A 26,202-nucleotide genomic window follows, 5' to 3' on the forward strand; every position below is an offset into this window, starting at 1 on the left:
AAAAAAGGTTCAGTAACCTAAGGTCTACTTCACATTCGCTTTCCAATACAAGGTCGCCAATTTAAATATACTACCTTCGTTATTGATTACAAAAATCGACTTAATGGGTTTCCGAATTTTGTATCACAAAGTTTTTGTTTCTTTCCGCCCAATTAGTACTAAATCATAATAATAACAAATTCGTTCTCCAATTTGGAGAACATTGTATTTTTATCCCCGACACCATAGAATGGTGATGGGAGTATAAGTTTGTCATTCCGTTTGTAACACATCGAAATGTCCATTTCAGACTATATAAAGTAAAGCGATGTAACCATGTTCGTCTGCTTTTTGTAATCACGCTACTGCCTTCAATTCGCTTTTTATTTGCACGCAAGTCAAGTTCGAAGATGGGATATATCGGTCCAGGTTATTATATTGCTCTAGGTTCCTATTTGACTTCTTGGGATTATTTTTTGTTTATTTAAACCCAAAAGAATTTGTTAAACAACAGAAGAAAAATCTGCTTGAACAGCAAAAAGTCTGTTCAATAGCGAAAGGAATAGCTGTTTGCTGAAATGAAAATCATTGAGTTGATTACACTAAAACATGTTTTACTCCGGCCGAAATAAAAAAGGGGCTATAGTAAGACATAAAAAACAATACGTTAATAACCTGCTCAAGAATTGGATTTTTTCTCAAATTACAGCATAACAGCAAAGAAAGTGTTTGCTGACCGCATTTAGGAGTTTTTAAGAATATTAGAGGTCTGAAACTTACAAACTCTACTTTTGTATCTTAAACAACCTTTTCGTAATATTTGGAAACTGAGACTTTTTCCAATGGGTGTATTCAAGTACAAAACAATCAACCCTAATATGCATGATATTCTTCTCTGAACATACCTAGTATGTCAAAATGCAATCTGTTGGCTGCCCCACAAAGTAAGTTAAATGACATGGCAATTCAAAGAATTTAATGAAGTGATAAAGGGCTAGTTTTCAATACCAAATGGTAATCATTTACATTACTCTTTGTCTAGAAATTCTAATTATCTTTCTTTAATAATGCAATTAATGGCAAATGCGAAGAATGGTTTAACAAAGATCAACCGCATTCAGTTTTTGCCTAATAATTTCATTCATTGAGAGCACATTTTACAAATGTTAAACTAATGCATTTGGCTGGCGTTAGCAGAGAATATTTTTAAGTCTATTTTTAAATTCATTATGATTTTTTGGTGGTTTGCTTTACTTTCGTTTGCCTTTGTTTTTATGTCTGTGGCCAAAACACATGGTGACAAAAAGTGCACGCGATGGGCACCGTTTTTTATTATTTTTTTAAAACACAATTTTTTTTATATAGCTTTGTTTGGGATATTGATGGGAGACAAATAGTGGATGTAGCAAGGTACGTTGCTAGACAAATGGTTGTGCCTTTTTCAATATGTATCTTGAACTTGAACTTGGCAATAAAATCTGTGTAACGAATGACAGCACGTTTATCTATGAGTGCTCTTATAGTGTTAGAATTCAAAAAATTTAAAGTGTTTCTCGTTTGTAAGTTTTTTCGTATGTTTTCTGTAAAAATTGGCAACATAAAGACATCGTCATAGCCATCGTCAACAGGCTCAAGTAGCATAGACAATTCGCTAATAGGATGTACATCAAAATCATTTGAAATCATTTTGATTAATTCCTTTCTTCTGTTGTGGGTTTGTCATTTTTTTTCTTTGCTTTGATTGTAGATAGGAAATACACATTTTCATTTTTACAAGATATTTCTGTATGATTTATTTTTCATAAATTTAAGTATATATCAGCAGAATATATGCCCAACAAATTGTAGGCAAATAGAGAAAGAGCGAGAGCAGTTTAAAATCTATTTTTACAACATATTTTTGCTTGAGTTGTTTGCTTATGCGGAAGTTAAAGACTAGATATGCATAAGAATTATAATTAATAATATTAATATTTATTAATTGTATATCATATTGTTCTATTTCTTTAGTTTTCCTGCTTGCAATTGCGTTACTAAACGCCTAATGGAAGATCTATTATGTTTAATTGATATATGTTTACTGAGATATTCTCTTAAATAGTACCATAAAATAAATTTACATAATTAATACAAATATTCTTACAAAATAAATAACAGGCAAATTAGTGATAAAAAAATAATTTAATTTGAACATTTGGTTTTTCTAAGTAAAAACATTTAAGAATTACAAATCTGAAGAGCTTGGTCTACACTACACACAGCAGTAATAATAAATCCGGAAACTAAACTATTAAACTTGGTCAAACTACATAAATAGTATATACCATATTACGACAATAAATTTCCATAGATATTTTCGGAGCCACTGTGGTGCAATGGTTAGCATGCCCGCCTTGCATACACAAGGTCGTGGGTTCGATTCCTGCTTCTACAGAAAACCAAAAAATTTTTCAGCGGTGGATTATCCCACCTCTTCAATGCTGGTGACATTTCTTAGGGTTTCAAAGCTTCTCTAAGTGGTTTCACTGCAATGTAGAACGCCGTTCGGACTCGGCTATAAAAAGGAGGTCCCTTGTCATTGAGCTTAACATGGAATCGGGCAGCTCTCAGTGATAAGAGAGAAAAGTTCACCAATGTGGTATCACAATGGATTGAATAGTCTAAGTGAGCCTGATACATTGGGCTAGCACCTAACCTAACCTTTGGCGCCATGAATATGTACCCCACGAAAAGGAGCCTCAAAACCTAAATTAAGTAGGACGCCCCAAAAAGTATATGGGAAACAACAACATCAATTTTTTATGGTTTTTTGGGTGGGTTAGCGCGATTCTTAAGTGGCATAAGTGGTCAGCCTTCCCCCGAAGCTTAAGACTTTCTCCCATGGACAGTGTCCAAAATGGGATAGCTGTATTGGAGCTCATGAATTTTAAACGGAAACTTACATTACAGATGTACACGAAAGTAAAGATTTATTTATGCCACTAACGGCCCTATTACAGGTTCCTAAGAGGTAGTCCAAGACTGGTTGATACGAGATCTGTCTAAGGGCTGATCCCACTAAGCTGTACCAGATCGTGTACTTTGGAATGAGTCATGTCGTAAAGTGTTAAAGTGACCGGACCTTTTCATACATTTTGACCAGAATTGGGACATGATTCTACACACCGGGGGCTGGGTTGATCCATTTCCCGTAGGGCAGTGGGAGGCTTTAAATCTCTGGGTGTACGGTTTTCAGCAAACATACAAACAAGTGATAATAATTCACGTGCGTAAAACATTATTTCCAGTGAATTTTCGAATGAAGAAATAATCACCGAAACTGGCGTTGCTTCCAAAAGTTGTCGAAGTTATGCGCTCGACTTTTTAACCAAAACTGGATAAATGGATTTAATTCTAGTTGCGCTATCTATGTGTGTCAGAAAATGAAGTCCCCTATGTATATCATGTATAGGCCAGGTCAATTTGCTTCAGCTTTATTTCTTTCTTTTTAGAGTAGTACATTGTAATCCGTTAAATCGGCCTTTTAAAGGCTTTGAATTGCTTAAATAAATGGAAATAAATATATAGAAATAAAAATGAAATTTCAAAAAATTTACAAAATCGTACCGATTTTCATTTTTCGAAAATAAGAAATAAAAAACGCGTTTACTAGGAAGAAGTGTGATCAATATTATTCTGAGAACGAAATATTGAACTAAATTTCCAGTTTAGTTCAACAGTTTAAACCCTAACTTGTTACTTTTATAAGATTACCGAATTGTTCCAAATCACTTTGTAATTTTCAAGTGGCATGCGTCTAAATATTTTTATATGCACGCAAAGACAATTCGTGACTTGTACCATGTTCTCTAGAAACATTTTTTTTAAATATTTGTAGCTTCTTCAGATTTGTATTAACCTATTAAAAATATACCCTTGCAAAAAAGAATTTCTTTTCAAGTACAAATATTAAATATCCAATTTAAAAATAATTTGCAAAAGCCGAAAATTTTGGTAATATAAGTTTAAACAAGGAATATGTGTAAACTTTAAGACCAAACTGATAACATCAATAAGAAATACATTTTAAAAGTTTATAATTCAAACAATAAACAGCAATAGACTTTCAATGTAGATTTAAAATAAATTATACGTGTGGTTTATTTTAAGTGTCAAAACTGAGTTTTTTTTCTATTTCATAGTTTTAAACACTGGTATTAGCATACAAAAATATACCTCATCAGCTCTGTACAAGAAATGGAAATGTAAAAAAATATATAACATAAAATGGCATTTTCTTTTTCTTAAAGCATTTAGTATCTAGCACTTTCTGAGATATTGTATTGTTTTTGTGTTTTTTTCTTGGGTTCGTTTTGCTTGCCTAAAGTTCGTTTCTGCTTTGGAAGTGTCGGGTTTAATATGTGTATGGCGTTTTATTTTTTTATAAACTTTTAAAATTCATATTTTGTAAATTTTCAAACACTTACTGGAACAGAGTTTGTGGTACTTGCTGTTACGTTTAGTTTCTTGTTTATTCCTGTTTGCATTTTTGCCTATAAAACTTTCTTCATGTATTTCTTTTTGGCTGTTTGCAAACTTGGTATCTCACAATTGCGAGGTCCATACATGGATATGGGTGGACAGAATTCATAACCTATCCGTTGATAGAAACCTTCTTGATCAATTGTTGATAAATATAATACCTCTAAATCTAGCACAACACGACAATAGTCTTCGGCAAATTTCATTATTAATTTTCCAAAACCTTGGCCACGGCAACTCTTATCCACTACAACGGATTCTATAAAGCACGATTTTCTTTTCGATGGTATTGGACTAAGCTTGCAATGGGCAATAACTCGACTTAAGCCTTCGGTAGTCAAAACTAAACAGCAGGGCAATGAATCACATGAAGCTTCCAAGCTTCGCATTCGCGCTGTCTCACTTCTTGGCCATTCCGAATTGATAAGTTTACATGTGTCCTTCATCAGCTCGGGATAATGGTGTATTGGTACCACATTGAAGGGGCTGCCGGATTCATTAAATGGTGGTAGACCCTTGAAAAATGGTAAAAGAAATAACATAGAATAAAAATTATAATAAAAATATCCATATATGCGATTGGCGATATATACATTCTAGATATTTTCTACCTTTTTTTCTTAAATATCAATTGTGCGTATTTTGGTTAATATACCTCATAATATGGTTCCGGTTTTATATAGCGCATATCAATCAACTAAAGCCACTACAAATACTGATGTTGATGAACTTTAATGTTAACGATATTTTCAACGTAGTCTAAAAATGGAAAGAAATTTTTAATAGGAATCTTTTGGCAGAGAACCGTACAAGACAAAAACACAGGAAAAACATTCGTAGGAGTATCACAAAGAAACAAGTATCAGTACGACATGTAACAAATTAAAAACAAATCTAAGCATCAGTTCTTGTCGTTTGTTAATAGCCTGTTTCTGTATGTCGATGAAGCTCTATCGATCGACAAACAGCTGAATTTATAACCAAAAATCAGCTTTTTTATACATTTCGGTCGATTGATAGAGCTCGTCATACAGAAACAGGCTGTAAATTGCATATATTTTGAATCCATATTGATATCTTTCTCAATCAACGTGGACGCCGTGGACTATTTGTTGAAACTGACTGGATTTTATATAATTTCCTATAAACACCAATTGAAGTGCCGCGGTACATATATGAACAAAATTTTTAGATTTGTCTAAATTGCAGATAAGTGGGACCGTATTAGAGTGATCAAAAACCCGGGTTTTTTTAATGTCGCAACGCAATTTTTTCCTAAACCGGTGGCCGTTATTTTTTGATACAAATATCCGTCATATCCGGTTCCAACAGTTTTCATAAAAAAAAATTTGAAAGGTAATTGTGTTTTTGTCACAAAAAATTTTTGACAAAAATAATTCTACCAAACACCGGTTCTACTGGTCCACCGTAAATGGGATTTACACGAAAACCGACAATCGGTGTAATACGAGAAACCGGTCCACCGGTTTTGATCACTCTTGACCGTATGATGCTTAACACAAGGGAGTCGGGTGTCGAAAACGACACATTCGCAATATAACATGGGCACACTATTACTGTAACGCCTACGTTGTTCCTGTTTCTCAATTCGGTTGGAAATGACGGTTGTTGCACATTGTGATCTCTCTCACTGAATTCTGCATTTCCAGCTTTTAGTTAAATAATGAGGGGTCCATAAAAACTTCCAACTACCCCAATTTACATGATGTTTACTGTAATCTTTGAGAAAGTTGTGTGATGAAACGCAGATGATTTTTTTATCTGTATGAGAAGGTACAACTCTCTCATAAGGTGTTTATTAAGTTCGAGTTTACCCGCTAAAATCGTAATTTTTTCACTAACGTGAAAACTAAATCAGCAAAAAAGCCATAAATTATACATATTTGCTACAGATTTCATTATAACTTGATGGGGAATAGCCCAAAGCAAATTTTCACAAAGTTTTTATTCCTTAAAATGGATTTTAAAAAAAAAGTAGTCGTGAAAAATTACGATTTTAGATGCTAAACTCGAACTTAATACCCACCTATATTTACTTCAAAATTTTCATGAAAGCAAGTTTGTCCTGTAATGTAAACTTATATATAGGTACAGCATATTATGACGGATAGGTCCTGCCTCATATATTTTCTTAAGGAACTACTTGAATCTCAGGTATCTGCATTTTTCGTAGTTTGAGATCTCAAAATTTGTGCAGACTTTACAAATATCTGTAATAATTGAAAGCCGTAGCTTTACTTATAGAAAAAAACCAACTACACATTTACAATCATAAACTATGGACTGCATTTTTTCAAATTTCCTTTGGACTAAATTTTTAAATTTGCTTCTGGCACGAAAGATTTGTTATTACCCGAGTAAAAATTGAGAGATCTAATTAGATCTGAGTAGATCCGAATATTGGTAAAATATTATTATATGTAATTGCTATAGAATTAGATCTGATCAGGTCGCTATTTTGGCCTATATCTAATGTCCTAGATATAATTATATATAGCCCTATATATAGATAGATCTGATGTTAGATCTTGTCATATATTTTGAGCCACCGTGGTGCAATGGTTAGCATGCCCGCCTTGCATACACAAGGTCGTGTGTTCGATTCCTGCTTCGACCGAACACCAAAAAGTTTTTCAGTGGTGGATTATCCCACCTCAGTAATGCTGGTGACATTTCTGAGGGTTTCAAAGTTTCTCTAAGTGGTTTCACTGCAATGTGGAACGCCGTTCGGACTCGGCTATAAAAAGGAGGTCCTTTGTCATTGAGCTTAACATCGAATCGGGCAGCACTCAGTGATAAGAGAGAAGTTCACCAATGTGGTATCACAATGGACTGAATAGTCTAAGTGAGCCTGATACTTCGGGCTGCCACCTAACCTAACCTTGTCATATATGGGATTATATCTAATTACATCTAATTATATCTCATCATATCCTTGTATATCCAAAGTGGCCAATTTTGAGATCTGATCATAATTAATTAGATCCACCATTTTTACACGGGTATTGAAACCACAAATGGACCTATATTCTTTATGCCGTATACTGTCATATTTATTTATTTATACTATTTATAACCATAATAAAATATGAATATAAATAATAAAATAATAGAATAGTAAAGAATAGTAATTAGCTACTAAGGTTTTTGACCCGCTACACTGTCATAAAAAAACAACAATTATTTGACTGATGAGCATCTTAAAATTTTGTTAGTTATGCTTGAACTTGATTTTCTCAAATTATTTCAATGAACCACACAAATTTGACATATGTATTAGAATATGCTCATTCGCGCCAAGTATAAATGGCAACGTATATTTAACTCAATCGGCCATTAACAACCACTTGTTTTTTTTTACAAAGAAATTCCTCCATAAGCCAAACAACATATTTTGTGCAATAAATAAAAATAAACGAGGCACGCATAAAGTCAACTCATGTCAATTTCGAGGCTACCACAAACACAACCAAATATGTACCATCATACTACTAGCCGACTCCGAGAAAATCAAGGTTTCCTATAAGTAGAGAGGCATGAAAGGGGAATAGATGGAAAATGTTTTGACTGGCGAATGGAATGGAACGCACAATCAAAAACTGGAAAGGTGGGAAATGGGAAAAAACTATGAAATAAACAAAAGTGAAAAATATTGCATAAGAGTATACTTTGAAGGCAATAGGGGTCCAAGTCTAAACAAATATGAAAGCAATTTCAAATTCAAATGTTTTTGTTATCGCATGTTTGTTGGATGGAAACAATTACCAAATATGTAATTTCGGGAAAATGGGTGCCACTGGATTTGTGTATTGTATTTCTCATGCATGTAGCATTAAAATATGCTTTTGTTTTTAATTTAATTTTGTACCCTTCAACTTTCTAGCCTATACATACTGAAGATCATTTGAACATTTCTCTCTTAAACCAAATTGACATTACAGCATAATGCTAAAGAAAAGATTTGAGGCATTGATTCCTTCAACCCTAAGTTACTTTAATAGGGCTGAGTATATGCGAGTAATCATATAAAGATGATCAGAAAAAACCTAATAGGTGATCTATAAGCCACCCCCTCCCCAAGTATTTGTAATTGTATATCCTACCAACATTAGTCAAGGTTGTATATAGTCCATTATTGTTTTATTTATTTATTTTATTTATTAGCCCTCCCAGCTGAAAATTGTCTAGATATGCTAATGAGTACACCAAGAGAAAATATAGCTAAAGGATGAAAGTCAATACAAGTATTCTACATGTGGGATAGCAAAAAACACTATACACAAATACAAATTGCAAGTTACAAAAAAACTAAGGATGTAACCAATTTTCTATAATTTTTTTGTTAGGCTGTTTCTACTTGCAACATGAACTGGAGAGGTATGGAACCAAATAAGCATATGACTATTACACTACATACAACACACTGATATAACGACAATTGAGTCACGAAATCACTTTTTATGCTTTATTTGGATTTGGGTTACACTTATCCATTGTTGTGTTTCAGATCCATTTACACTTGTTTGTATCATCACATCAAATTATATAAGACGAATACGAATATTCCAAAAAATAAATGTTCGCAACAATTAATTAACAAAATGATTATTTTATTACCATTATATCTATTCTACGTTGTTTCTCTTCCTGGGAAATGCCGCCTCGACGACGATGCAAAGCACAGAACGAACTGAGGCTGATATATCCACCAATTTTTGATTTTGCCAGAAACAATCAAAACAAATTAAAAAAAACGGCACACAATCCCACACAAAAACAAGACACAATAAGCAATAAAGGAATCAAAAAATCTTTTAGCACGGGCTACAATATCAACAATAAACTAAACGTCAAACACAAGAAAAAATCCAAAACATTAGGGGTATTCATGATAAAATACAATTAATTTCATTGACGAACAACATCTCAATTTTAATGCGCTTTACAGCATATCAGTTATTCCGGACGGAATGTCGGTGTTTGTAAAGAATCTTACAATGTCGGATCGATACGACTTGTCGGCGATGACTTAATAATCGGTAAATGTGTTATCGATCCCATAAACATGCAGCAGTATCGGTTATGACTTCGGACTTAACTGATAATGTCCACACTATATGGGATATGTTCGACACGAGCACTGTCGTCCGGAATAACTGATAATCTGTAAAGCGCATTAATCTATATGTAACTTTAAGTAAATTCTTAAAAATATTAAGACATCCAAATTTTTTTCAGATTAAAGGTGGGTATTAAGTTCGAGTTTAGCCGCTAAAATCGTCATTTTTTCACGATTACTTCTCTTTAATAATCCATTTTAAGGAATACAAACTTTGTGAAAATTTGCTTTGGAATATTCCCCATCAAGTTATAATAAAATATGCAACAAATATGTATAATTTTATGATTTTTTTTACTGATTTAGTTTTCACTTTAGTGAAATTTAGCGGCTAAACTCGAACTTAATACTCACCTTAAAGGTGGGTATTAAGTTAGAGTTTCACTGAAGTGAAAACTAAATCAGTAAAAAAGTCATAAAATTATACATATTTGTTGCATATTTCATTATAACTTGATGGGGAATATTCCAAAGCAAATTTTTACAAAGTTTGTATTCCTTAAAATGGATTGTTAAAGAAAAGTAATCGTGAAAAAATGACGATTTTAGCGGCTAAACTCGAACTTAATACCCACCTTAACGCAATCTTGTGATATTCTCGATGGATCTTTTATCATTGCTTGAGGATCTTATCGTTTACTTTGATTTTTGATGAAATTGTGCTTGTATGATGGCAACATGTCTGGAAAAATATCAATTTATTCCATTTGGAAAGTCGAAAATTGTTCGCCAATATAACTTTCACAATTTTAATCGTAGTAACTACCCTGCCAGCATTTCAAAGTTCCATTTCATGCTCATCGCTGCAACAGACTCGTAATCGCGAACTGTGATGAAGGAAATGTATTAAAAAGTACGAAATGTACATGAACGTATTTTGCCATCGCTATTGTAACAAGTCATTTTATATTTTATGAAACACCAAGCGCAACTAGCTTATTACAAATTATTTAAATAAAGACGAAAACGAAGAGCCGAAAAAATAGTTATTACACTTAAAATTATGAAAGGTATATTGGTGAAAAATTTTCGACTTTGCAATTGGAATAAAGTGATAGTTTTTCAGATATTTTTCCATACAAGAATAAACACTATAGACGAATATAGCAGAAACGCAATTTATAAATTAACATAATTCCTTTGTTAAGACAATGCTCAATGTGTATAAATGTTCCCTGCCAGCATTTCAAAGTTCCATTTCAACCTCATCGTTACCACAGACTCGTAAATGTCACTTCAACCATCATGAAAAGGTACATCAAAAAGTACATGCAAGTAATTTGCCATCCCTACTGTTAAAAAAGCCATTTTTTTGTGAAACGCCAAGCGCAACCAGCTTGTTATATTTTAATTAAATAAAAACGAAAATAAAGTTCTGAAAACATAGATTATACGCTTAAAATTGTGAAAGGTATATTGGTGAACAATTTGGTGATTTTCCAAATGGAATAAAGTTATTGTTTTTCAGATATTTTACAGACACGCTGCCTCCATGGAATAAAAACACTGGTTGATAGACGCAGCAACATGTAACTCGCTACTTGTAACTTAACATCATCATTAATGCCAAAAAATTATGTTAAATGTAATGTGATAGTGGTATAAATGTTATATTTTTAAGAATTTGTAAATGTTTAATCAAATTAATAAATATCTAAACAAACGTGTTTTACTCGACCACAATGATTCTTTTACAACTATCTTAAAATGCACTTTTTCTGATTGTTTGGAGGGTCCCTTATTGGCGTCGTTCTAAATTGATCTATAAAGGCACCTAATAATTGCACTCATGCGAAACATTTTTGTAGTAACTTGGCGTGGTACAACTTCTCAATAGTGACGGCGCTTTTCCGACGAGTTTTTGATGTCGTATATGATTGTTTTCGACGTAGTGGGGATTCTCAAAAGAGTCCCCAAATTCAAAAAATGTTGGCAGGGTTGTACCTGTAATAATTTATAAATTATTGAAATTAATAAACATCTTAAGAATCGTATTTTAAGGCTGGTACTCTGTTCGGTTTTCGCGTTGAAACTCCATACAAAACCAAAAAATGCGAAAAATTTGCGAAATTTTTTCCATTTGTGATACTTTGTTTTTTCGTGTTGAATTAAGAAATAATTTATTTATTAAAAACTATTTGTGCGGGTTTATAAATCAAACACGGACCATATTTTTGTTCCGAAACTGTACAAAGGATCAAAGGAATAGCAGATCAATTGCCCAAGGAAAAATAAAATGTTATTTCGTAAAAACAAGCAACAACCACACACTTAATCCAATATCGTTCCCTGTAAAATAGCGCTCCAAGCTACCTAAAAAAACGCCGCTTTCTATGTGCGAAATAATGGTTTCCATAAAAATTTTTCGCAAGAATGAACATAATACCGGCCTTTACGTGACTACAATAATTCTATCTTAAAATTCACTTTGTCCAACAGTTTGAAGGGGCTCTTATTGGCGTCGTTCTAAATGTATCTAAAAAATCGCCTAATAATTGCACTCATGCGGTGCTTTTTTGTAGTAACTTGGCTATTGAGAAGTTGTATCTCATTAGTGACGGCACTTTTGCGACGAGTTTAGGATATCGTATACGACTGTTTTCAACGTTTCCCAGAAGCGCCGTCAAATTCAAAAAATGTTGGCAGGGTACGTTTTCAGCACTTCATTTTCGTTTTATTTAAATTAATTATAATAAGCTAGTTGCGCTTGGTGTTTAACAAAATATAAAATGGCTCTTGCAACAATAGTGATAGCAAAATACTTTCACCCTGCCAGCATTTCAAAGTTCCATTTCAACCTCATCGTTACCACAGACTCGTAAATGTCACTTCAACCATCATGAAAAGGTACATCAAAAAGTACATGCAAGTAATTTGCCATCCCTACTGTTAAAAAAGCCATTTTTTTGTGAAACGCCAAGCGCAACCAGCTTGTTATATTTTAATTAAATAAAAACGAAAATAAAGTTCTGAAAACATAGATTATACGCTTAAAATTGTGAAAGGTATATTGGTGAACAATTTGGTGATTTTCCAAATGGAATAAAGTGATTGTTTTTCAGATATTTTACAGACACGCTGCCTCCATGGAATAAAAACACTGGTTGATAGACGCAGCAACATGTAATGCGCTTTACAGACTATCAGTTATTCCGGACGACAGTGCTCGTGTCGAACATATCCCATATATTGTGCACATATAAGTTAAGTCCGAAGGCATAATCGATACTGCTGCATGTTTATGGGATCGATAACACATTTACCGATTATTTAGTCATCGCCGACATGTCGCATCGATCCGACACACTGTAAGATTCTTTACAAACACCGACATTCCGTCCGGAATAACTGATAATCTGTAAAGCGCATAACTCGCTACTTGTAACTCAACATCGTCATTAATGCCAAAAATTATGTTAAATGTAATGTGATAGTGGTATAAATGTTATATTTTAAGAATTTGTAAATGTTTAATCAAATTAATAAATATCTAAACAAACGTGTTTTACTCGACCACAATGATTCTTTTACAACTATCTTAAAATGCATTTTTTCTGATTGTTTGGAGGGTCCCTTATTGGCGTCGTTCTAAATTGATCTATAAAGGCACCTAATAATTGCACTCATGCGAAACATTTTTGTAGTAACTTGGCGTGGTACAACTTCTCAATAGTGACGGCGCTTTTCCGACGAGTTTTTGATGTCGTATATGATTGTTTTCGACGTAGTGGGGATTCTCAAAAGAGTCCCCAAATTCAAAAAATGTTGGCAGGGCATGTACATTTCGTACTTTTTGATACGAAATCGCAGTTGGCGATTGTTGTAGTGTCTCTTACGAGTCTGTGGTAGCGATGAGGATGAAATGGATTTTTGAAATGCTGGCAGTGTAGTTATTACGATTAAAATTGTGAAAGTTATATTGGCGAACAATTTTCGACTTTCCAAATGGAAAAAAATGATAATTTTCCAGACATGCTACCATCATACAAGCACAATTTCATCAAAAATCAAAGTAACCGATAAGATCATCAAGTATTGATAAAAAGATCCATCGAGAGTATGGAATTTTTATCCAATTTAATAAACATCTATACAATCGTATTTAATGACTCGTGGCAAAGTGGTTTCACAACAGGAGTGTCAACTTGAGTACCCTTAATAAACGCGAAGGCGGTATGGCTTGCCCAGAGATGGATTTCGACAATGTATTTGCATCTACATTCTGTCATTTCGGCAGTTTCTAACTTCTGTACAATATGGCAACGTTTGTTTGTTGTCAAATTGTTTTTCATTGTCAATTTACTTTTTGCAATTTGCGCTGAGTATCTTCTAATTTATATTTTATTAAATAACATCGATACACCGTTTTATAAACAAGAAAAAGCACGAAAAACACCGAACATTTTTATTATCGATGTAAGTGAAATTGAAAAGTATAACCAACCTGTTGCCTGACGTCGAATAAATCAGTAGCACTGCAACAGCTAATCGGACACGTTCATTTGATTGAATCGATCGAAAACTAAATTAAAAAATATTACACAACCTTTGTAGTAGACCAATTTAACTAAGATAAATCAAATTTAAAATTGAACTAAAAATAAAGAGTAAACAATGTGCAACATCTGCCGTAGAACTGACCTCCAATTACTGTTTAATGCGAATAGGAAGTGAAAGAAAATGATGCTATTGGTGACGTTCTATTCATTTTGTTTACATTTTGCAAACAGCATATAGTTTGTATGAGCGATATACACATTGGGATGAAAGAATAAAAATGAACTATGATCCAAGAAAACCTGATGGTTGCAATTGTTGTGAGAACATTTCCAAAAATGGTACTAGCAATGATGAAACATGTATAGTCAGGCTTGTTTAGATTGGTATCTGGACATTTTCTTTTCAATAACTCAGTTATACCAACTCCTTAATCTTCATGGCTAAAAATCTTCAAGAAAATTACTAATAATATGCAGAGATTATAATTGATGTTTCTTTTACAGTTCAATTTTCAGCAAATTTGGCAAGATGTTGCCGGGCCGTCAAATTCCTCCACCCATTTCCCAGGAGAACCCATTGTGGGTCTCGTGGCATGACACTCAAATTATGGCATCACTAGACCCCCAAAACGTAATGGACTATTTTTGTCGAAAATCAAATCCATTCTATGATCGAATGTGTAATAACGAAACAATTCGGATGCAACGGCTTGGCCTGGAAAATCTAAAGTGAGCAATGAGAATAAATTAATAAATATTTTCCAACTTATAGCTCTTTTTCTATAGCAATATGGTTGGGGTTGAATATATTTTGCTACATGTCCACGAGCCTATATTATATGTTATCCGGAAGCAACATAGACATAATCCTCAAGAAGCAACTCCTTTGGCAGACTACTATATAATTGGAGGTACAGTTTATAAGGCACCTGATTTGGGAAATGTTATCAGTTCACGTATTGTAAGTGCTATGCTATTTTTTAAAGAATATATACCTTAAAGATTTATTTCTATTTATAGTTGTCAACAGTTACAAATTTGCAATCCGCATTCGAAGAAGCGAGTAGTTATTCTCGCTATCACCCCAATAAAGGCTACACCTGGGACTTTAGCTCAAATAAACAACGTAAGTTTGTATTGCAATTTGTATAATTTAATTCTTTACTGCTTAAATAGAGATTCTGATAGTTGATTGTTTCATCAAAACCAGGTATCAACCAGGTCAAAATTCTGTAAAGCTATCAGCCAAAATTCTGAAATGTTATCAAATATTCTGGAAAAATAACTTGTTTGAGTTTTTATACTACCCAGTAGGGACTCAGACTACCATAGTGTCATTCTCCCATGTGTTGCTTGCAGTTTAATTCTGATCACTAACAAGATAAACTCTGTTTATTCCACCAGTTGGGATGTATGCTCCGTATTAGAACTACAGCGGAGTTGATCAACCATAACAGTATTAACAAGTTCAATACTGTTCTTAGTTCACCAATGTGGTATCACAATGGACTGAATATTCTATGTGAGCCTGATACATCGGGCTGCCACCTAACCTAACCTAGAGTAGTTTTGGCCGTTCAATTTCCAATATCCAGGATTTATGTCATCTTGCCTTATGTGTGTCCCATCCCATTTATCGAAATATACATAGTTACATCGTTTTATATCTCTAACCGGAGCGCGACACCCCCACTCCACAACCACCTCTACAGCATTTAATTTACTATGAATTTGACATTGATGTACTCTCCGCAGACGAATCTTTAGAGGATTTTCCAAAATTATATGATTTTTGTTTAGCCATGTTATTAGGTATTGCTATATGTACTCATTCCATTAACATGGTGTACAAATGTTGGTAATTTTGCAATTTTTACGATTCATTTCAGTATTTATTTCCACGTCATGCTAAAAAAAATTATTATTCAATAACTACATACATGTTAATTTCATACTCTATATTTTTTTTAATTTGTGTCATTCGCAACCTCGGTCTATAGAAATTCATCGAGATTTATTTGAAAAAAGGATCGAATTTATTTTAAAACGTTTTAATTTCGACCTTAAATTATCCTTTAAATTGTTCCCCATGTTAAATTTTCTTTAATTTTGTTATTTCTAGTAAGCGATAAAGCTAAAGCCAAAAAGGAACCTACAACAGCGAAGGATGATAGCGGTACAGTATTCCAAATGCAACGTGTTGACATGTTGTTGGCTGAGCTTTTACGCAAATTTCCTCCACCTATACCACCCATGATACACCAACAACCCCCTCAAGATCCAAATTCTCAAGAAGGAAACTCTGGCAATAATGGAAATCCAACGGATGCTAGTCCAAGCGGAGTAAATCAAGGGCAAGAAAACGTTGATATGAAACCTCCTCCAGAGAAAAAGGCCAAAACATAAAATGTACGAAAGCAAACGGATGCTAGTCCAAGCGGAGTAAATCAAGGGCAAGAAAACGTTGATATGAAACCTCCTCCAGAGAAAAAGGCCAAAACATAAAATGTACGAAAGCAAACTCTCATTCTTAATTTTAGTATTTTTTTATTTATATTTAGGCATATATATAAAAAATTAAAAAAGATGTTTATTGTAAGGAATTCGATGTGTCTTCTTGGGAGCTTTCTTGCTTTCTTCATTTTCTGCTTGCAGAAATGAATCACGTCCGAATAGTTTAGCCGCATGTCACAAATACAAAATAAACACTAAACAAACAAAAAAGGTGTATAAAAAAATTAAAATAAAATACTCAAAATATATTAATTTATATTTTTTATCCTAAAAATTCCTCATGGTTATTATCCTTTTCTGTGTTGTTTCCATGTGTGGCTAAACTGTGATTAGTATAGTCTAGGATACTTTTAAATGTTAATTTACAAACATGACAAGGTACTGATTTACTGGGAGTTCGATAAACTCCAGAATGAGCTGAAGCCTTTTTGGGCTTTTGAACGGAATTGGTCGAGGCGATGGTTGTTTGTGATCCACTAACGCTTGATGATGTAGAATCACTTTGTTTTGCTTTCAAATCTAAAAATGAGATGGTTTTAGTTAACTTTGAATTTAACATTGTAATATATCTTACCATTCTCCATGGACGATTCTTTAGATGATTTTCCAAACTGATGTGATTTCTGTTTGGAAAAATTTTGTTTAACCGCATTATGTGGTGTTGCATGTGTTGAACTTGATGCACTCATTCCATTACCATGATGAGAAAATGTTGGTAATTGAGCCTTTTCTACATGATTCATTTCAGTAAATTTTAATTTCTTTTTTTCTCCTGGTGGTATTTTTGAACAATTTTGTAAAAGATGAATATGTAGGGCTCGAACCAAGGCAAACTTTTTATCACAGTATTTGCACTTGTTGTCGGCGGAATTGTGCGATCCCATAGTAGTCTTTGCCGTAGGGCCATTTGATATAATTGGTTTCTTTACTTCCACCTCACCTTCATGAGAACGTCTGTGAGCATCCAACAGTGATTTTATACGGAATTTCTCTTTGCACGATGCACATGTGAATATGTTTTCTTGCGTTTTCGAAGTTTGTGGTTTATTTTCTTTTAAACTGGATACCATTTTTGATGGTGGTTTTAATTTGGACTCTTCTGATACTTTATTCAATGTTGGATACATAGATTTTCTGATTTGTTTAGTTTCTGACACAGTTGACAAAGTTTTTCGGAAAGTGCCTTTTGTTTCAAATTGTCTATTTACTAGAACACTTCTACGAACTGTATTATCGCCTTTAGTACTTGTAGTAGCTATTTGAGATATTTTACTGGTCATTACATTTCTCCGCTGCTGTTGTTGTTGTGTCAAAGAGCCACTTATTCCCATAGAACTTTTTCGTGCCATTTTTCTTGCAGGACTATTTAGGGTAGTCTTCACCACGACCGACATGCGTTGTGTAAATCTAAATGGTCTTTTCTCACCCAGTGATGTAGGCATTAGCGATGATCTAGCTTTGGCTGTAGTAGTCATAGTGGATCGTCTCTTATTTAATGGAGGATCTATGGGTTTTACTTCGTTCTTTTCATTAGTATTCGGTTTTATGTCACTATCGTTTTCCACAATAGAAGTATTTGAAATTTTAAGCATTTTGTTCATTAGCATGGGTATCTCTTTTTCAACATCCATTTTTTGTGGTATATCCTTGATTACTGGCAGAAGAGATTGTCTCTTAAAACCAGCTGTGGAAATTCGAGATGGCTTATTGGTTTTCAAATTCGGTTCACAAACTGAACGTCGTCCGAGTGGCTTTAGCACTGGTATTTTGTGCTTGTCAAAAACGTTTGTTGCTGTTGTGGCTTTAGTCGTTTCTTTTTCCTTCGTTGGTTTCAGAATTGCCTTAACGGTCTGGTCATCCTTCTTTATGACATCTGAGAAAAGTAATTTTTAAAAATAATTTGATAAGTATAAAGTCAAAATATAATAAATGTTTGCCTAAAAACTAAACAGAAAAAACATTTTAGATTGAAATTTATTTAAAAAAAAATAATATGAATTTTTGCAAGTCTATTAATAAAAAAACCGAACGTTATATTTTATAAAAAAAAGTATGTAAATTTGAAATTATCTTACCATTTATTAATTTCATCTCTGAAGTGGACTGACCTTCAAGTACTTCACATAATACTTCTGTTTGTTGGATACTTTCTACATTCTCCACGACGATAACATCGTCTTCCATAACGATATCTAAATTTCCATCAACGGCGCCATCTACATTCCGTAAATTATTTTCCATAACTTTTGGAGTTTTCTCCAAGTTGTCTGTAATAATTGCCGCTGCTTCTTCCTGTTCAACCATACAAGAATCGGTGAAATGGGACCCTGTATTCGTAATGGAATATAAACATTTTCTTTCAATCACCGATGTTGTGATTTCCACAGAAGATGAAACGGAAAGTGTTGAGCCATCAGACATATTTTCCTTGTTGTTATCGTCACAACGATTAGTTTGCTTTTGTGGTGGCGGCGGTGGGAAGAAAGCAGGCAATTCATCTTCCACCCCTAAAAATGCTACACCAAGATCATCATATCTGTTAACTTCCGAGCCTCGTGTCACATCTACAGTTTTTAAAAGCTGCTCCTTTGAAGGGGTTGAACAGAGGGCTTTATATTCTCTTAAAATATTTTTAGGCAAAGCTTTCAATGGCGTATTTGATATTATTTCCATTTTCTTTACAGTCTTTACTGGACTGGGTATTGCCGATTCGTCCTGATTTTCCAATGTGCTGTTGTTTTTTTCTTCCGAAGCATCAGCAATAGCTGATAAAGATGATATAGCAGAAATATCACTCATTGCTTCCATTGTCCGGTAACATGTTGTGCTGCCCATATTAGTGCTTGCCGTGTCATCAAAGGATAAATAGACTGAAGTACAGCAGCTGGCGGCATCAGATGAACGCCTTCTGGAAATATTGTTGTCCATTTTAAGGTTTTTAATTAAAGCCCTGTTTCTTCTGTACTCTTTCTTTTCCGCTAAATATTTCTTATAACTGTAGTTTAATTATGTAGCGAAGCACTTATACAAAATTTTAATTAGACTTTGACAATCTAAAAATTGGTACAATTTTACAATGGAAGAAACCAAGCCAAGAAAACAATAAAAATTTGAATTTAGAATGTTGCCACATTTTCAGATCAATATAACAGGGTTGCATAGTGATCATGGAGAGAGAAAACACACCTTATACATACATATTAGTGTGTGAACATAACCCTAGCGATAGGCGGTAGACGTAATAGTTTTCTGTAAAGGCCGGTATGCACCTCTAGCGAAATTTTCGGTAGCAAAAATTTATTTAAGTCTACAACAAAAAAACAGGGCTGTGTACACAAATTTTAAACCCGCTAATCGCTTTTAAAAATTGTTAATATATGTTCCAAATATTCCTCAAATAAATTGTTTATTATTTACAGACCTTTTAAAACTTCTACGCACACAATGATTGTAATTAATTAAATGTTTGCTGCCAAAATATGCTTTTGACAACCCTGTTATTTTCATTAGAGGTGCGTACCAGCTTACAAAATTGAACGCTACCGAAAATTTCGTTAGCATAAATAGCAATGCATTTCTTATGGGAATGAAATTTTTCGCTAGAGGTGCATACCGGCCTAAAGGTGGGTATTAAGTTCGAGTTTAGTGTGTAAATATAACCATAGCGATAGGCGGTAGGCGAACACTTATTTACGTATATTTCTTATGGGAAGCCCAAAATCCGCGACGGAATACCGTGACGGCTAGCGGCGTGTCGCTAAATTAAAACTTATTCTAACTCCTTGGCGAAAACTGGTATAGTGTTGCCATCGCTTATCAATTTTTTTAACTCACCACTACCCTGCCAACATTTTTTGAATTTGGGGGCGCTTCTGAGAATCCCCAGTACGTTGAAAACAATCATATACGATATCAAAAACTCGTCGGAAAAGCGCCGTCACTATTGAGAAGTTGTACCACGCCAAGTTACTACAAAAAGGTTTCGCATGAGTGCAATTATTAGGTGCCTTTATAGATCAATTTAGAACGACGCCAATAAGAGACCCTCCAAACAATCAGAAAAAGCACATTTTAAGATAGTGGTAAAAGAATCATTGTGGTCGAGTAAAACACGTTTGTTTAGATATTTAATAATTTGATTAATTATTTACAAATTCTTAAAAATATAACATTTATACCACTATCACATCACATTTAACATAATTTTTTGCATTAATGATGAGGTAGAGTTACAAGTAGCGAGTTACATGTTGCAGCGTCTATCAGCCAGTGTTTTTATTCGATGGAGGCAGCGTGTCTGTAAAATATTTGAAAAACAATCACTTTATTCCATTTGGAAAATCAAAAATTGTTCACCAATATACCTTTCACAATTTTAAGCGTAAAATCTATGTTTTCAGAAGTTTATTTTCGTTTTTATTTAAATAAAATATAACAAGCTGGTTGCGCTTGGCGTTTCACAAAAAATAAAATGGCTTTTGTAAAAGTAGTGATGGCAAAATAGATGTATGAAGTACATTTTGTACTTTATGATATGCTGCCCCCCATCACAGTAGGATGGTTGTAGTGACATTTACGAGTCTGTGGTAGCGATGAAGATGAAATGGAACTTTGAAATGCTGGCAGGGTACCCTGCCAACATTTTTTGAATTTGGGGACTCTTTTGAGAATCCCCACTACGTCGAAAACAATCATATACGACATCAAAAACTCGTCGGAAAAGCGCCGTCACTATTGAGAAGTTGTACCACGCCAAGTTACTACAAAAATGTTTCGCATGAGTGCAATTATTGGGTGCCTTTATAGATCAATTTAGAACGACGCCAATAAGGGACCCTCCAAACAATCAGAAAAAGTGCATTTTAAGATAGTTGTAAAAGAATCATTGTGGTCGAGTAAAACACGTTTGTTTAGATATTTATTAATTTGATTAAACATTTACAAATTCTTAAAAATATAACATTTATACCACTATCACATTACATTTAACATAATTTTTGGCATTAATGATGATGTTGAGTTACAAGTAGCGAGTTACATGTTGCTGCGTCTATCAACCAGTGTTTTTATTCCATGGAGGCAGCATGTCTGTAAAATATCTGAAAAACAATCACTTTATTCCATTTGGAAAATCACCAAATTGTTCACCAATATACCTTTCACAATTTTAAGCGTATAATCTATGTTTTCAGAACTTTATTTTCATTTTTATTTAATTAAAATATAACAAGCTGGTTGCGCTTGGCGTTTCACAAAAAAAAATGGCTTTTTTAACAGTAGGGATGGCAAATTACTTGCATGTACTTTTTGATGTACCTTTTCATGATGGTTGAAGTGACATTTAAGAGTCTGTGGTAACGATGAGGTTGAAATGGAACTTTGAAATGCTGGCAGGGGTAGGAACTGCTGTTGCCTGGACACGTGTAGATTATTTTTTCTTGAAATAACTCAACAAATAACAAGCTATTGTATGTTTTTATTCAACTTCATTGTTTAATATTGTCAAAGCATGCTGTATTGACAACAAAAACGCTAGGAAACGTGAAAAAGGGAATTATTCGCCGTCAAGCTTATTGTATTTGCCGTTGCGGCAAAAATGTTTCGCCTACCGCCTATCGCTATGGTTATATTTACACACTTAAGCTGAGTACTATGTTCACTTTTCAAGCTGAAAACCAGCTTGTTTTCACGGTTACTTTTTTTAATTAATTAATTTAGAAATATAAAATTATTTGCAAACAATTCCTTGGATCTTTTCCATCCTATATTTGGCAAGACTTGATCAAAATATAATCGTCTTCATAAATATATTTGTACTTTTAATTTAGTGTTTTGGTGAAAAAGCCGAACATAGTACTCACCTTTAAGGTGAGTATTAAGTTCGAGTTTAGCCGCTAAAATCGCTAAAGTGAAAACTAAATCAGTAAGAAAAATGCATGAAATTATACATATTTGTTGCATATTTTATTATAACTTGATGGGGAAAAGCCCAAAGCAAATTTTCACAAAGTTTGTATTCCTTAAAATGGTTTATTAAAGAAAAGTAATCGTGAAAAAATGACGTTTTTAGCGGCTAAACTCGAACTTAATACCCACCTTTAGCCGCTAATTTTCACTAAAGTGAAAACTAAATCAGTAAAAAAAGTAATAAAATTATACATATTTGTTGCAGACTTCATTATAACTTGACGGGGAATATCCCAAAGCAAATTTTCACAAAAGTTTGTATTCATTAAAATGGATTATTAAAGAAAAGTAATCGTGAAAAATGACGATTTTAGCGGCTAAACTCGAACTTAATACCCACCTTAACGAACAAATACAATAATCTTGTCGTCAAAGTTTTCCTCTCTTGTTATGTGCAAGTGTTTTTGATGATGGCTAATTCCATGATTTTTTTAATATTCAACATTAAAGTTGAATACGTGCATTTAATGTCTTCCCTGCCAGCATTTCGAAGTTCCATTTCAGCGGTGGATTATCCCACCTCAGTAATGCTGGTGACATTTCTGAGGGTTTCAAAGCTTCTCTAAGTGGTTTCACTGCAATGTGGAACGCCGTTCGGACTCGGCTATAAAAAGGAGGTCCCTTATCATTGAGCTTAACATGGAATCGGGCAGCATTCAGTGATAAGAGAGAAGTTCACCAATGTGGTATCACAATGGACTGAATAGTCTAAGTGAGCCTGACACATCGGGCTGCCACATAACCTAACCTAACCTAAAGTTCCATTTCATCCTCATCGCTGCCACAGACTTGTAAGTGATACTGCAACACTCGCCAACTGTGATGGGGGAAGCGTATGAAAAAGTATAAAATGTACATGAAAGTATTTTGCCATCACTATTGTAACAAGAGCCATTTTATATGTTGTGAAACACTAAGCGCAACTAGCTTCTTATAATTTATTTAAATAAAATCGATAATGCAGTGCTGAAAACATAGTTATTTCGCTTAAAATTGTAAAAGGTATAATGGTGAACAAATTTTGACTTTCCAAATGGAATAAAGTGATTGTTTTTCAGATATTTTACAGACACGCTGCTTCCATCGGCGCCTTTCCGACGAGTTTTGGATGTCGTATACGATTGTTTTCGAGGTGGTGGAGATTCTCAGAAGCGCCATCAAACTCAAAGAATGTTGGCAGGGTTGTTATTAAGTTAATAAGTTAAGTTAATTTTGGGCTTCCCATATTCGCCGGGCAGACTATAAAGGCTGAATTACACATCATGCGGAAGGGTTGATTTTTTCTGTATGCGGTAGACTATTCGCTTTTGATTTCAAAGAAAAATTTCAACTCTTCAATCATCGGACACATTTTACGCATTGAACGCATGGTGTGTAATGCGCTTTACAGACTATTCTGGACGACATTGTCGAACATATCCCATATATTGTGCACATTATCCCTGCCAGCATTTCAAAGTTCCATTTCATCCTCATTGCTACCACAGACTCGTAAATGTCACCACAACCATCACGAACTGTGATGGGGGAAGCATATCAAAAAGTACAAAATGTACATGAAAGTATTTTGTCATCACTACTGTTAGAAGAGCCATTTTATTTTTTGTGAAACGCCAAGCGCAACCAGCTTGTTATATTTTATTTATGTAAATAAAAACGAAAATAAAGTTCTGAAAACATAGATATTACGCTTAAAATTGTGAAAGGTATATGGTGAACAATTTTCGACTTTCCAAATAGAATAAAGTGATCGTTTTTCAAATATTTTTCCAGGCACGCTGTCTCCATCGAATATAAACGCCGTTAGCTTTTACAGGTTCGCCTTCATTTTCTAATATGGCATCCAAAGATAATTGAGTACATAGACAATAGAAATACATAGATGTCCCATGGGTGTCAAACTAAGTTTGACAGTTCCGAAGAATAAGAATGAACGAAGAAAATCAAGAAAATTGAGAGATTTTTGGTACTCTTTTTAACACAACAGGGTGTTCTGTAATAAAAAACTCCTCATAAAAAATTAATTGTGAATGGACAACGAATACAAAAGAATCTCTCTTAACGAAAAAAAAAAAACAAAACGAAATGTCAGAAAATTAATTTTTGGAACTGACACATTTTTTTAAAGAGAAGAGTGGGACATCTATGTATTTCTATTATCTATGGTGTAGAGGGCTATGAGAAAAAAATTGTTTTATTTGTCAATTTTTCCAAAGCAGCTCTGCCCAGGAATAAATTTAAACGGCAATATTCACATAAAACGATAATGGATATTTGCTTTAAAATACAGATACGTTTTATTTTAAATTTCTACAATCGTTTTGGTATTGCTTTTGTGGGTTTTTATTCAGAAAATTTATGAAAAATACAAATGTTATGATATTTTCCGACGCAAACGGCAGTACATTTGAGAGACACGTCGACGCAAACTTTATGATATTTTGTTGACAGAGTCCTCTGGTGCTTCAGTGTTGCTATGACAAGACTGCATCTTCTTCTCAATTATCTTTGTGGCATCCTAAAACCAGTGTTGCCACGTAATTTTTGATTCTTCCCCCCAAAACTTAAGAAAAAATTTAAGTATGTAAATAGTACAAAAAAGACCCAAAATTTCGTTAAAAATCCGGTAGTGATACACTTTAAAAATTAAATTTATTTAACATATATACTGAAAGAAGATTTTTTCTGAGGAACACAATTTTTTATGCTAAAAATTTTCTTTTGAAGTAAGTAAAAATCATTAGATAAAATCATTACACCACTTGTCAGGAATTCGGGTTCGATTCCTGCTTCGACAGAACACCAAAAAGTTTTTCAGCGCTAGATTATCCCACCTCAGTAATACTGGTAACATTTCTGAGGGTTTCAAAGCTTCTCTAAGTGGTTGCACTGCAATGTGCATATAAAAAGGAGGTACCTTTACATTGAGCTTAACATGGAATCGGGCAATGATAAGAGAGAAGTTCACCAATGTGGTATCACAACGGACTGAATAGTCTAAGTGAGCCTTATACATCAGACTAGTCTAAGTGAGCCTTATACATCAGACTAACCTAACCAAACCTTGTTTTTAATTGTATCAAATATTAAAAATGCTCCTTCAACAGATGCGTTTAAAAAAGAATTGCATATTTGCTTGTATTTAGGGACATGGATTGACTTCCCTTATTTTTTTCTCAAAATTCATGCCAGAATTGTTCCAAATTTTGTTGAGAATTGCTCCACTTTATAAGATCTAATAGCGTTTTCTTTTCTTGTAAAAAATGCGCACTTTTTTTGCATTTTGCCCGGAAAATGTACTTTTTAGGTTCTTTTCTAAAAAAAACAGGTAAAAGTGCGAAAAGGCTTCAAATTCTGTTGTGAAAATAGCGCCACGCATAGACGCAAATTACGGGCATTTTCAGCACTGCCAACAAACGAGAGTGCTGCTATTGCCCTGTTTCCTTCTTTGAATTCTTTTTTGCCCGCTGAAATGATAGCATTTTTTAGGTTGCTGGTAACTTTTTAAAAATGCGCATTCTGTACAGACAAAGTGAAGGCAAAGCACTTTTTTCAGAAAAGAAAACACCATAAGATATTTTG

At 33.7% G+C, this 26,202-nt stretch overlaps 3 protein-coding genes and 3 long non-coding RNA genes across 10 annotated transcripts; 2 read left to right on the forward strand and 4 right to left on the reverse strand.

Moving 5' to 3' along the window:
• Positions 1–1,740: 1,740 nt before the first annotated feature.
• Positions 1,741–14,188, reverse strand: Naa80 (N-alpha-acetyltransferase 80). Of its 3 annotated transcripts, none has more exons than XM_075297004.1 (3): positions 14,085–14,188; positions 5,156–5,259; positions 1,741–5,015 (listed from the first exon to the last, which is right to left on the reverse strand). In XM_075297004.1, the coding sequence occupies exons 2-3, from the start codon at positions 5,186–5,188 to the stop codon at positions 4,512–4,514; spliced, it is 537 nt and encodes a 178-aa protein (XP_075153119.1). In that variant the 5' UTR covers positions 5,189–5,259; positions 14,085–14,188; the 3' UTR covers positions 1,741–4,511. The 3 variants fall into 3 exon arrangements, with proteins under 3 accessions (XP_075153119.1, XP_075153037.1, XP_075153195.1); XM_075296922.1 differs by lacking the exon at positions 14,085–14,188 and adding an exon at positions 9,139–9,337; XM_075297080.1 differs by lacking the exons at positions 5,156–5,259; positions 14,085–14,188 and adding an exon at positions 9,139–9,332.
• On the forward strand, positions 10,862–11,323 carry LOC142219550 (uncharacterized). The gene is made up of 2 exons (XR_012717627.1): positions 10,862–11,051; positions 11,109–11,323. It is a non-coding gene; the product is annotated as an uncharacterized LOC142219550 (long non-coding RNA).
• Positions 13,903–16,742, forward strand: MED6 (mediator complex subunit 6). Of its 3 annotated transcripts, XM_075296803.1 has the most exons (6): positions 13,903–14,056; positions 14,644–14,868; positions 14,926–15,100; positions 15,160–15,265; positions 16,262–16,516; positions 16,616–16,742. In XM_075296803.1, the coding sequence occupies exons 2-6, from the start codon at positions 14,669–14,671 to the stop codon at positions 16,642–16,644; spliced, it is 765 nt and encodes a 254-aa protein (XP_075152918.1). In that variant the 5' UTR covers positions 13,903–14,056; positions 14,644–14,668; the 3' UTR covers positions 16,645–16,742. The 3 variants fall into 3 exon arrangements, with proteins under 3 accessions (XP_075152918.1, XP_075152770.1, XP_075152838.1); XM_075296655.1 differs by having other exon boundaries at positions 16,262–16,742; XM_075296723.1 differs by lacking the exon at positions 13,903–14,056 and adding an exon at positions 14,341–14,478 and having other exon boundaries at positions 16,262–16,742.
• Positions 16,667–19,758, reverse strand: LOC142226462 (uncharacterized). The gene is made up of 3 exons (XM_075296539.1): positions 18,729–19,758; positions 17,228–18,526; positions 16,667–17,172 (listed from the first exon to the last, which is right to left on the reverse strand). The coding sequence occupies exons 1-3, from the start codon at positions 19,579–19,581 to the stop codon at positions 16,916–16,918; spliced, it is 2,409 nt and encodes an 802-aa protein (XP_075152654.1). The 5' UTR covers positions 19,582–19,758; the 3' UTR covers positions 16,667–16,915.
• A 1,009-nt stretch (positions 19,759–20,767) lies between these two features.
• LOC142219551 (uncharacterized) lies at positions 20,768–21,278 on the reverse strand. The gene is made up of 2 exons (XR_012717628.1): positions 21,018–21,278; positions 20,768–20,950 (listed from the first exon to the last, which is right to left on the reverse strand). It is a non-coding gene; the product is annotated as an uncharacterized LOC142219551 (long non-coding RNA).
• Positions 21,279–21,558: 280 nt separating this feature from the next.
• LOC142219552 (uncharacterized) lies at positions 21,559–22,010 on the reverse strand. The gene is made up of 2 exons (XR_012717629.1): positions 21,810–22,010; positions 21,559–21,752 (listed from the first exon to the last, which is right to left on the reverse strand). It is a non-coding gene; the product is annotated as an uncharacterized LOC142219552 (long non-coding RNA).
• Between the last annotated feature and the right edge of the window lie 4,192 nt (positions 22,011–26,202).

The sequence above is a fragment of the Haematobia irritans genome, chromosome 1 (assembly GCF_050003625.1).
Source record: "Haematobia irritans isolate KBUSLIRL chromosome 1, ASM5000362v1, whole genome shotgun sequence".
NCBI lineage: Eukaryota > Metazoa > Arthropoda > Insecta > Diptera > Muscidae > Haematobia > Haematobia irritans.

Bases quoted from the DNA above. Each gene is read 5' to 3' on its own strand.
- Naa80 (XM_075297004.1), bottom strand. From the start codon at position 5,188: ATGCGCTATATAAAACCGGAACCATATTATGAG. The intron at 5,016-5,155 runs GTATATTAACCA...CCATTTTTCAAG, and splicing joins AACCGGAACCATATTATGAG to GGTCTACCACCATTTAATGA.
- MED6 (XM_075296655.1), top strand. From the start codon at position 14,669: ATGTTGCCGGGCCGTCAAATTCCTCCACCCATTTCCCAGGAGAACCCA. The intron at 14,869-14,925 runs GTGAGCAATGAG...CTTTTTCTATAG, and splicing joins CTTGGCCTGGAAAATCTAAA to CAATATGGTTGGGGTTGAAT. The intron at 15,266-16,261 runs GTAAGTTTGTAT...TGTTATTTCTAG, and splicing joins CTTTAGCTCAAATAAACAAC to TAAGCGATAAAGCTAAAGCC.
- LOC142226462 (XM_075296539.1), bottom strand. From the start codon at position 19,581: ATGGACAACAATATTTCCAGAAGGCGTTCATCTGATGCCGCCAGCTGC. The intron at 18,527-18,728 runs GTAAGATAATTT...TACTTTTCTCAG, and splicing joins AGAGATGAAATTAATAAATG to ATGTCATAAAGAAGGATGAC. The intron at 17,173-17,227 runs GTAAGATATATT...TCTCATTTTTAG, and splicing joins AGAATCGTCCATGGAGAATG to ATTTGAAAGCAAAACAAAGT.